This window comes from Ascaphus truei, chromosome 4 (assembly GCF_040206685.1).
Source record: "Ascaphus truei isolate aAscTru1 chromosome 4, aAscTru1.hap1, whole genome shotgun sequence".
NCBI lineage: Eukaryota > Metazoa > Chordata > Amphibia > Anura > Ascaphidae > Ascaphus > Ascaphus truei.
The window spans coordinates 7,501,279-7,513,593 of record NC_134486.1 but is presented as its reverse complement, the minus strand read 5'-3'; the positions used below and the strand labels follow the sequence as shown (position 1 = coordinate 7,513,593).

General features: G+C 50.7%; 1 protein-coding gene across 2 annotated transcripts in view; it reads right to left on the bottom strand.

The window, feature by feature from the left end:
• Positions 1-281: 281 nt before the first annotated feature.
• Positions 282-12,315, bottom strand: part of LOC142492553 (uncharacterized) — a 120,103-nt gene continuing 108,069 nt past the window's right edge. For both annotated transcript variants that reach the window (XM_075595252.1, XM_075595253.1), the window contains exons 17-18: positions 2,686-2,853; positions 282-612 (exon numbers count right to left, since the gene is read on the bottom strand). In XM_075595252.1, the coding sequence (XP_075451367.1) occupies positions 584-612; positions 2,686-2,853 (197 nt within the window). In that variant the 3' untranslated portion in view covers positions 282-583. The remainder of the gene's footprint in view (positions 613-2,685; positions 2,854-12,315) is intronic.

Below are 12,315 nucleotides of genomic sequence, written 5' to 3'. Positions count from 1 at the left end.
ATGCATGCCGCCTACTGCTCACCAATGTCCTTCTGCCTTCTGGGACTTACAGTAACGGAGAAATATAACAAGCCTCGTCTGTGAATCAAATACTCACCAGTCAGGGACCCAATAGCATGCAGGGATTCAAAATGGCATAACATTAATAATACAGTATGTGCCCATTATTACAAGACAGGTTCTAACTGACGGAGACTGCTGGTGTAGAAATGCCGTTTTAGACCCCGCCACCATTGCCGGCTCACTTAACCGGGACCAAAAAAAAAAACAATTAATCCCGATTCTTTTCAAATTGCCTTTATTTTGATCTTATATTACATAACTCGGCTATGATAATAAGAGATACTGCAGCTTTACGAGAGGTAAACGGCTGTCCAGATTAGAATATAATTACATAAAACGCTCATTAATCCTCATTAATGCAATGTGCAGCCCCCGCGGACAGGGAAAAGGGTCCAATGAGGCCATCACAGTATGAAGTGACAATGTTTTTCTCCGTCCCATTAACGGACAGTGGCTGTATTATCTGCCTCCCCTCTTCTGTCTTCACTGACGTGGAAGGTTTCTGGTCACTTCCGATATCTCAGGCCACGGATTCCGATGAAGACTCCACTATGGGGGGGGGGAAACAAGAGAGCGGCTCCTATTAAAGTCCCGTGATATTCACCGTGGTATTATCAGCTTTCTGAGCTGAGATCTGAGGACGTGGCCTGGATTCTGTGGCTGCATTACATGCAGATCGATTCCTTACCCTTCCTAAGCCATTGGTGAGCAACATCCTATACTATAAGGGCTGGAAGTATATATATATATATATTGAGTTAAGTTATGGTGAGTAAAAAAAGTGACAAAAACCCTCCACAGCAAAGCATATAGCAAATGTAAATATACTGTATGCTCATCTGCATGTCTTAGACAGGCTGCAACCCCACCTTTCCCCATTATCACCCAGCACACAGCACTTCCACTGCAGCAAGGGATTCTGGGAAATTACATGCAAATGAGCACACAGTGCCACGTTTTGCTTCAAAAACCATTTTATACATGGTTCCCTATAGGCTTAAGCTTGCTGCATGGTCACAGCTTTGAGCACAGCCAGGGTTAAGGTGCATACCCAGAAAACCACCCACAGACAGCTGTTTCGACCTTAATGGGTCTCATCAGTGTGGGGTTGGTAAACTGGGTATGGAATGAAGTGCTGGGTGATAATGGTGAAAGGCAGAGCTGCATGTCATTTCCCAGAATCCCTTGCTGCAGTGGAAGTGCTGTGTGCTGGGTGATAATGGTGAAAGGCGGGGTTGCAGACCTGCCTAAGACATGCAAATGAGCATACAGTATATTTACATTTGCTATATGCTTTGCTGTGGAGGGTTTTTGTCACTTTTTTTACTCACCATAACTTAACTCAGTATGGTAGACCCCATCTTTTCACTTCATTGCATAGCCAGTGTAACCAACCCCACACTGATGAGACCCATTAAGGTCGAAACAGCTGTCTGTGGGTGGGTTTTCTGGCTATGCATCTTAACCCTTGCTGTGCTCAAAGCTGTGACCATGCAGCAAGCTTACGCCTATAGGGAACCATGTATAAAATATTTTTGAAGCAAAAAGTGGCACTGTGTGCTCATTTGCATGTCATTTCCCAGAATCCCTTGCTGCAGTGGAAGTGCTGTGTGCTGTGTGATAATGGTGAAAGGTGGGGTTGCAGACCTGCCTAAGACATGCAAATGAGCATACAGTATATTTACATTTGATATATATATATATATATATATATATAAACATAGTTACATAGTTACGTAGTAGATGAGGTTGAAAAGTACCAAGTGACATATACTGCTAAAAACACATTTATACAATACATGGAGAGATGGCAAACTCAACACATCAGAGATATCCGGGAGATATCCAAATGAGCATATGTTAAGTATATTTAAATTACTTAAATTAGCATTAGACTCTCATACACTCCCACCTAGTACACCTAGCACACCTAGCACACCTAGCAAACCTAGTACACCTAGTACACATAGCACACCTAGTACACATAGCACACCTAGTACACCTAGTACACATAGCACACCTAGTACACCTAGCACACCTAGTACACATAGCACACCTAGTACACATAGCACACCTAGTACACCTAGTACACCTAGTACACATAGCACACCTAGTACACCTAGCACACCTAGCACACCTAGTACACCTAGTACACATAGCACACCTAGTACACATAGCACACCTAGTACACCTAGTACACCTAGTACACATAGCACACCTAGTACACATAGCACACCTAGCACACCTTGCACACCTAGTACACCTAGCACACCTAGCAAACCTAGTACACCTAGTACACCACTGGCACATGTTCTTCATATACACTTTTTGTTCTTATTGAGCAGTCAGTGTAGGCAAAGTTATCTCTTGAAAGCAAGTTGAGGTCCAAATATTAAACCTGTCCATGAATATTCTATCCTCTTGTTATTCCTTTCCTGAGGTCCGAAGTTTAGAACATAGTACCACCACTTTTTAAGGCACTTTGACCCCTGACTTACAACTTTTCTTATTAACACGTGCGGTACGTACGAGGCATGTTCGTGTTTTGCCTCTTTGTATGACAGCATAAGACAGCTTAGTGCACAAAGTCCCAGAAACGTGTTCCTGATGAGTTATAATTACTTTTTTGCTGTGTTATCCGTGTGACGGGTTCAACGCACATCCATATACAGCCATAGTCGCAGCATTTCTGTTGGTGAGGACATTGGCTGTCACTTTGGCACTGCGCAGGAGGATATGGGTGATGACATGGTAGAAGTGTGTTCACCACCGGGCACTTCCCGGGTTTCTCTGCAACACAAAATGTTGAAAAATGTAGATATTTATCAGCACTAAAGTATGGCAGAATAAGGCCTTACCCCCCCTCTATCTCACCCCGCCATAAGCTCTTTCACACCAGGTAATAAGCGGCACTAGCAGTTTTATATAAGAAAACTAATAGGCTAATTGTGACCTTTCACATATTTATCCGATCTTCCCATGTAAGCGAGTGCTATGGGTACTGTTAAAGAATAATACATATCACTAATGTGAATCTAACGATAGGTAAAGCAGCAGACGGATTCTCAGGTAACTTGAGAGTGTGTTTCATACAGTAGGTTATTATTATCTCACATAAACACTACAAAGAAACGGTCACCTGGAAACCGTATCTCATTGCATTGTTACTCTGAGAATACAAGTGTAGCGGGGTACCCCCTGGCTACTAATTTTACCTGATGGGCTGGCAGTAAACCCTGGTATTCACAGGTCTGCCAGTAGTTATTTCGGGATTTTACCCTTCACCTAGGTAATGCATTTGAGTGACAGCAGTAGGTGGTACATGCATTGTAGCTGCCCGCCCTCTGGCTGTACTTAAGGGCAGGAACGCCCTAAAGTTAGTGCGTTCGTCCTTCCCCCTGAGGAAGGCAGGTCACGAATGGGAGCCTGAGATTGGGGCCTTCCCATGTGCTCTTCCCTCCGGGAGGAGTAGAGTGACTATACCTCTGCCTCCGCAAGGGAGGTGGGGAAGAGCTAGGACGGCTGCAGTGGCCCTAGGCCCGTAGTGACTGTCTAGGGACTATCTCCGGTGATACCGGGAAAGATAAGACTGTGATCCGGCAGACGACTGTCGAGTACCTGTAACTACCGAGAGAAGAGTGATAATAAACCGTTCCTGTTTTGCAATATACCTCCAGCCTGATGTGTGATCTTATCAGGGGGAGTGTTATAGTTCTACGTGGGAGATCGCCTCCATATCCCTGGGGCCTACGGCAGACGGAGGCGCTGCACTGCTAAGTATAATGTGGGGTATGAACCCCAGAAGCCTGTTCCAGCAAGTCCCAGCGTTACCGCGGACGCTCGGCCCTCCTGTTGCCAGCAAGTATGCACCACATACACCCAGTAATGGCCCCGATATGCGATTGGGGGGGAAACACCTTTACACATAGAACACAGTGTTGTGAATGTGGAGTTAATTGAGGAACAATAATGTCTGTTACCATTTTTCACAATGTATCGGGCGTGACCAAATGTATACAACAAAATAGAAAATTACACAATGCTACATCCAGTGTGGCAAAAATACAGAGTTAAATACGTAAATGTCCGTATTCTCATGAGAAAGGGTCATTTAGTTAAACCCTTTGGCCAAAGCGTTATAAGCCACGACATGACCACTATGCAGCCACGCCACGACATGACCACTATGCAGCCACGACATGACCACTATGCAGCCACGCCACGACATGACCACTATGCAGCCACGTCACGGCATGACCACTATGCAGCCACGCCACGACACGACCACTATGCAGCCACGCCACGACCACTATGCAGCCACGTCACGGCATGACCACTATGCAGCCACGCCACGGCATGACCATTATGCAGCCACGCCACGACACGACCACTATGCAGCCACGCCACGCCACGACATGACCACTATGCAGCCACGCCACGACATGACCACTATGCAGCCACGACACGACCACTATGCAGCCACGCCACGACCTGACCACTATGCAGCCACGACACGACACGACCACTATGCAGCCACGTCACGACACGACCACTATGCAGCCACGCCACAACATGACCACTATGCAGCCACGCCACGAAATGACCACTATGCAGGTCCTGTAGCATGGGGTATTTCTGTATTGTGTTGTACACTAAGGGGACTCCTGTTTTTAACTGCCCCACTTCTGATTTATTGTTCCCTCTCTGTGAGCATAGGCCATGGGGGTGTTAGAGAGGGAGGGGAGAAGTGGGGGTGTAAGAGGGGGAGGTGGAGAGGTGGCTGTAAGAGAGGAGGGGAGTGGTGGGGGGGGTAAGAGAGAGAGGGGAGAAGTGGGGTAAAAGGGAGGGGAGGGGTGGGAATGTAATAGAGAGAGGGGCAAAGGAGGGATGTAAGAGAGGGAGGAGGGGAGGTGGGGTAGGAGAGGGAGGGGAGAGGTGGGGGTAAGAGAGGGAGGGTGAGAGGTGGGGGTAAGAGGGTGAGAGGTGAGATAAGGGAGGGAGGGGGAGAGGTGGGGGTAAGAAAAGAGGGGGTGAATGGGAGGGAGGGGGAGAGGTGGAGGTAAGAGAGGGAGGGGAAGAGGTGGGGGAAAGAGGGAAGGGAAGAGGTGGGGGTAAGAGAGGGACGGGAAGAGGTGGGGGTAAGAGAGGGAGGGGGAGAGGTGGGGGTAAGAATGGGAGTAGGATAGGTGGGGGTAAGAGAGGGAGGGGAGAGGTGGGGGTAAGAGAGGGAGGGGAAGAGGTGGGAGGTAAGAGAGGGAGGGGGAGAGGTGGGGGTAAGAATGGGAGGAGGATAGGTGGGAGTAAGAGAGGGAGGGGGAGAGGTGTGGGTAAGAGAGGGAGGGAAAGAGGTGGGGGTAAGAGAGGAAGGTCGCTGATGGGGTGTATGTCACTGAGAGGGAGGACGAGAGGAGGGGGTAAGAGGGGGAGGGCGATAGGTGGGGGTAAGAGAGGGAGGGGGAGAGGTGGGGGTAAGAGAGGGAGGACGAGAGGATGGGGTAAGAATGGGAGGAGGATATGTGGGGGTAAGAGAGGGAGGGGAGAGGTGGGGGTAAGAGAGGGAGGGGAAGAGGTGGGCGGTAAGAGAGGGAGGGGGAGAGGTGGGAGTAAGAATGGGAGGAGGATAGGTGGGAGTAAGAGAGGGAGGGGGAGAGGTGGGGGTAAAAGAGGGAGGGGGAGAGGTGGGGGTAAGACAGGGAGGGAAAGAGGTGGGGGTAAGAGAGGGAGGACGAGAGGATGGGGTAAGAATGGGAGGAGGATAGGTGGGAGTAAGAGAAGGAGGGGAAGAGGTGAGGGTAAGAGAGGGAGGGGGAGAGGTGGGGGTAAGAGACGGAGGGGGAGAGGTGGGGGTAAGAATGGGAGGAGGATAGGTGGGGTAAGAGAGGGAGGGCGAGAGGTGGGGTATGAGAGGGACAAGAGGTGGGGGTGAGAGAGGGAGGGGGAGAGGTGGGGGTAAGAGAGGGAGGGGGAGAGGTGGGGGTAAGAATGGGAGGAGGATAGGTGGGGTAAGAGAGAGAGGGGGAGAGGTGGGGTATAAGACAGGGACAAGAGGTGGGGGTGAAAGAGGGAGAGGTGGAGTGTAAGAGAGGAAGGTCACAAGTGAAGTGAGTGGGTGTCACTATAATTTGGGATGAGAGTCTCAGTGACTGGGGGTTTGAGTGGGAGTTATTAGTGTCTGTGGGTTGGAGTGGGAGTGTCAGTGACTGGGGGTTGGAGTGGGAGTGTCAGTGCCAGGGGGTTGGAGTGGGAGTGTCAGTGACTGGGGGTTGGAGTGGGAGTGTCAGTGACTGGGGGTTGGAGTGGGAGTGTCAGTGACTGGGGGTTAGAGTGGGAGTCTCAGTGACTGGAGATTGGGGTGGGAGTCTCAGTGACTGGGGGTTGGAGTCTCAGTGACTGTGGGTTAGAGTGGGAGTGTCAGTGACTGGGGATTGGAGTGGGAGTGTCAGTAACTGGAGGTTAGAGTGGGAGTGTCAGTAACTGGAGGTTAGAGTGGGAGTCTCAGTGACTGGGGGTTAGAGTGGGAGTGTCAGTGACTGGGGGTTAGAGTGGGAGTGTCAGTGACTGGGGGTTAGAGTGGGAGTGTCAGTGACTGGGGGTTAGAGTGGGAGTGTCAGTGACTGGGGGTTAGAGTGGGAGTCTCAGTGACTGGGGGTTAGAGTGGGAGTCTCAGTGACTGGGGGTTAGAGTGGGAGTCTCAGTGACTGGGGGTTAGAGTGGGAGTCTCAGTGACTGGGGGTTAGAGTGGGACTCTCAGTGACTGGGGGTTGGAGTGGGAGTGTCAGTGACTAGGGGTTAGAGTGGGAGTGTCAGTGACTGGGGGTTAGAGTGGGAGTGTCAGTGACTGGGGGTGGGAGTGGGAGTGTCAGTGACTGGAAGTTGGAGTGGGAGTGTCAGTGACTGGGGTTTAGAGTGGGAGTGTCAGTGACTGGGGGTTGGAGTGGGAGTGTTAGTGACTGGGGTTTGGAGTGGGAGTCTCAGTAACTGGGGGTTGGAGTGGGAGTGTCAGTGGCTGGGGGTTAGAGTGGGACTCTCAGTGACTGGGGGTTGGAGTGGGAGTGTCAGTGACTGGGTGTTGGAGTGGGAGTGTCAGTGACTAGGGGTTAGAGTGGGAGTGTCAGTGACTGGGGGTTAGAGTGGGAGTGTCAGTGACTGGGAGTGTGAGTGTCAGTGACTGGAAGTTGGAGTGGGAGTGTCAGTGACTGGGGGTTAGAGTGGGAGTGTCAGTGACTGGGGGTTGGAGTGGGAGTGTCAGTGACTGGGGGTTAGAGTGGGAGTGTCAGTGACTGGGGATTGGAGTGGGAGTGTCAGTGACTAGGGGTTAGAGTGGGAGTCTCAGTAACTGGAGGTTAGAGTGGGAGTCTCAGTGACTGGGGGTTGGAGTGGGAGTGTCAGTGACTGGGGATTGGAGTGGGAGTGTCAGTGACTAGGGGTTAGAGTGGGAGTATCAGTGACTGGGGGTTAGAGTGGGAGTGTCAGTGACTGGGGGTGGGAGTGTCAGTGACTGGAAGTTGGAGTGGGAGTGTCAGTGACTGGGGGTTAGAGTGGGAGTGTCAGTGACTGGGGGTTGGAGTGGGAGTGTCAGTGACTGGGGGTTAGAGTGGGAGTGTCAGTGACTGGGGTTTGGAGTGGGAGTCTCAGTAACTGGGGGTTGGAGTGGGAGTGTCAGTGACTGGGGGTTAGAGTGGGAGTGTCAGTGACTGGGGGTTAGAGTGGGAGTCTCAGTGACTGGGGGTTGGAGTGGGAGTGTCAGTGACTGGGGGTTAGAGTGGGAGTCTCAGTGACTGGGGGTTAGAGTGGGAGTCTCAGTAACTGGAGGTTAGAGTGGGAGTCTCAGTGACTGGGGGTTGGAGTGGGAGTGTCAGTGACTGGGGGTTAGAGTGGGAGTCTCAGTGACTGGGGGTTGGAATGGGAGTGTCAGTGACTGGGGGTTGGAGTGGGAGTGTCAGTGACTGGGGGTTAGAGTGGGAGTGTCAGTGACGGGGTTGGAGTGGGAGTGTCAGTGACTGGGGGTTAGAGTGGGAGTGTCAGTGACTGGAGGTTGGAGTGGGAGTCTCAGTGACTGGGGGTTGGAGTGGGAGTCTCAGTGACTGGGGGTTAGAGTGGGAGTCTCAGTAACTGGAGGTTAGAGTGGGAGTCTCAGTGACTGGGGGTTGGAGTGGGAGTGTCAGTGACTGGGGGTTAGAGTGGGAGTCTCAGTGACTGGGGGTTGGAATGGGAGTGTCAGTGACTGGGGGTTGGAGTGGGAGTGTCAGTGACTGGGGGTTAGAGTGGGAGTCTCAGTAACTGGGGGTTGGAGTGGGAGTCTCAGTGACTGGGGGTTAGAGTGGGAGTCTCAGTAACTGGGGGTTAGAGTGGGAGTCTCAGTGACTGGGGGTTAGAGTGGGAGTCTCAGTGACTGGGGGTTGGAGTGGGAGTCTCAGTGACTGGGGGTTGAGTGGGAGTCTCAGTAACTGGGGGTTAGAGTGGGAGTCTCAGTGACTGGGGGTTAGAGTGGGAGTCTCAGTGACTGGGGGTTGGAGTGGGAGTCTCAGTGACTGGGGGTTGGAATGGGAGTGTCAGTGACTGGGGGTTAGAGTGGGAGTCTCAGTGACTGGGGGTTGGAATGGGAGTGTCAGTGACTGGGGGTTAGAGTGGGAGTCTCAGTGACTGGGGGTTGGAATGGGAGTGTCAGTGACTGGGGGTTAGAGTGGGAGTCTCAGTGACTGGGGGTTGGAATGGGAGTGTCAGTGACTGGGGGTTAGGCTAAGGCCCCGCTCCCAGAGTCAGCGCACCCGCACTGCTGACAGGCGGTGCGCTGAGATACACAGACCGCGATATGCGGTCTGTAGGGAGCGGGAGCCGGAGCGGGAGGTGGGCGGGAGGTGGGAGGTTTGATCGGGAGGTGGGCGGTTTGATCGGGAGGTGGGCGGGAGGTGGGCGGTTTGACAGGGAGGGGGGGCGTGGCTTGAGCGGAGGGACCCGCTACTCTCCCCCCCCTCCCTCCACGGACTCGGGCTGGAGCTGGAAGGTAAGTTTAAACACACACACGCAGGCACTCATTCATACACGCGCACACACACACACACACACACACACACAGGCAGGCACTCACGCACTCATACACACACACACGCGCGCACACACAGGCAGGCACTCATACACACACACACACACACACAGACAGAGGCAGGCACTCGGGCACACACACACACAGGCAGGCACTCACGCACTCATACACACACACACACACACACACACACACACACACACACACACACACACAGACAGAGGCAGGCACTCGGGCACACACACACACACAGACAGGCACTCACGCACTCAGACACATACACACACAGACAGGCACGCACTCAGACACACACACAGAGAAAGGCACTCACCTGCTTTCACTCCACACTCCTCCCCGCTCCCCGAAGCCTCTCCTCCTCCCGAAGCCTCCCCTCCCCATTGGCTCACAGCCACACACGTCACGCGTCGAAGCTAGGAAACACCATTCTGTGGTGTCTCCAGCGGCTGACGCGCGACAGCGTGTGATCAGCTGTGCAGCCAGTGGGGACCGGGACCGGCTCGCGAGGATTCCCCTGCTGGTGGGGAACTCGCTACATTGCCGCCCGCGCCAACGAGCGCAGCGGGACCGAGGCCTTAGAGTGGGAGTCTCAGAGACTGGGGGTTAGAGTGGGAGTCTCAGTGACTGGGGGTTAGAGTGGGAGTGTCAGTGACTGGGGGTTAGAGTGGGAGTCTCAGAGACTTGGGGTTAGAGTGGGAGTGTCAGTGACTGGAGGTTATAGTGGGAGTCTCAGAGACTTGGGGTTAGAGTGGGAGTGTCAGTGACTGGGGGTTAGAGTGGGAGTCTCAGAGACTTGGGGTTAGAGTGGGAGTGTCAGTGACTGGGGGTTAGAGTGGGAGTCTCAGAGACTTGGGGTTAGAGTGGGAGTGTCAGTGACTGGAGGTTAGGTGAAGTATCAGTTACATAGTTACATAGTAGATGAGGTTGAAAAAATACATACGTCAATCAAGTTCAACCTATGCTAAATTTAGACAACAGATACTTTATCCTATATCTATACTTACTTATTGATCCAGAGGAAGGCAAACAAAAAACCCCAGTGTTATATCATCCCATGCTATCTCATAAGGGGAAAAATAAATTCCTTCCTGACTCCAAGAATTAGCATTCAGATTAATCCCTGGATCAACATCCTTCCCATGTATAATTATTTGGTATATCCCTGTATACCTTTCCCATCTAAAGAGATGCCCAACCTTTTTTTGAACAAATCTAACACATATCTCTGGTATATATTTGGGAGAGCTGTTTGGTCTGCTCGCTATGCGTTCGGACGTCTCATTAAATATCACGACCACATGTTGCATTATGGTTTCTGAGATCAGAAAAGGACGGAAAGGCGCTCACCTATACACACAATCAATGCAGCAGCACCACCCAGTGGTAAAACTCAACATGACAGTTAAAAACTAAATATATAAAATAAACAATAAATATAGAAATAAAAACGTCTGTCTCAACTACTCAACCTTCATAACAAACAGCCAGGTTCTTCAGGGAGCACAGGTACAAAAGGGCGAGGGAGTGGTTGATAACAGCAATCACAGTAGATGAAACAAAGCGCATAGGTTCTGTGGCTAATAGCGCAGTACTGTATGTTAAAACTTTGAATACACAACGCAAACGGACACATCCCCCGGGATGCCTGTTATGCCATTCAGGCATCTTTAACGAGGGCAGTCTCTCTCCTCGCCGACGCTGATATCCGGCGTGTGTGGTTGCTTGGTGCTTTGCCTTGTGTCACTTCCGTATGCGGCTGCACCGAAAATCACCCCCCGCCCCCAGCACAGCTCTCACGTCCCGTCTCCCGGTCTGGTCGGTCTCTCCTCGGAGTGAGCAGAGGAGGGGACACCCGACCAGACCAGGAGATGTGACGTGAGAGCTGTGCTGGGGGCGGGGGGTGATTTGTTTTATTAAAAGTTTTGCCATACTGCGCTACTAGCCCCCTTTCTCCGTTCCCTGTAAAAGGTCTACACGGCACCTTCTGAGATCAGGGAGCAGGTGTTTGTCTGGGTTTGGATACATTCTATTTTGAATTCTATGAGTTATTACAATTTTGCGAAGAACGTCAGCCACTCGGTGTTGTATCCAGTAGGCTATGTATCTGGCACGTGACATCACACTGGTGACATCATAATGCACATAGCCTGGTGGCAGATAAGGAGGGTCGGATAGGTATAACGGCTACAATAGCAGGAAGAAATGGCAGAGCACAACCTGGGCTGTGCTCTGCCATTACTTCCTTCTATTTGGTTATGCTCTGCCATTTCTTCCTTCTATTGCATCCAATCTACACGGACGGAGGCACCAAGATTTCCTGGAACCTGGACTAACATGGACGCTGCAGCAGACCTGTGAGTTTTTGCTTGCTACCTGGTTATTGTGTTCCTTAAGGTATTTGGGTATTCAAGTGGGGTGATATTTAGCACTTTGGTTCCTGGATTTATTGAGTGCCGCTTTTGCTGGTTTACCAACTGGGATACCACACCCAGTACCCTACCCTAATCAAGATATATACTCCAGGCATCACACAGGAATAATCATCATCATACTACATCAATTGTTCTGTACACAGCCTTTAGCACCATGCATGGATACATTTGTTTTGTTATAACGGCTATGCAGAATTTTCGAATTAAGAACCATGTCCTAGTTACATAGTTACATAGTTACATAGTTACATAGTAGATGAGGTTGAAAAAAAGACATAGGTCGATCAAGTTCAACCTATGCTAAATTTAGACAACAGATACTTTATTCTATATCTATACTTACTTATTGATCCAGAGGAAGGCAAACAAAAAACCCCATTAAGGGGAAAAATTAATTTCTTCCTGACTCCAAGAATTGGCAATCGGATTAATCCCTGGATCAACATCCTTCCCATGTATGCTTATTTAGTATATCCCTGTATACCTTTCCCATCTAAAAAGATGTCCAACCTTTTTTTGAACAAATCTATTGTATCTGCCATCACAGTCTCCATGGGTAATGAATTCCACATTTTAACTGCCCTTACTGTAAAGAACCCTTTCCTTTGTTGCTGGTGAAATTTCCTTTCCTCCAACCTTAAGGGATGGCCCCGAGTCCTTTGTACTGCCCGTGGGATGAATAGTTCTTTTGAAATCTCCTTGTATTGTCCCCGAATTTATTTGTATATAGTGATCATATCCCCTCTTAGACGCCTCTTT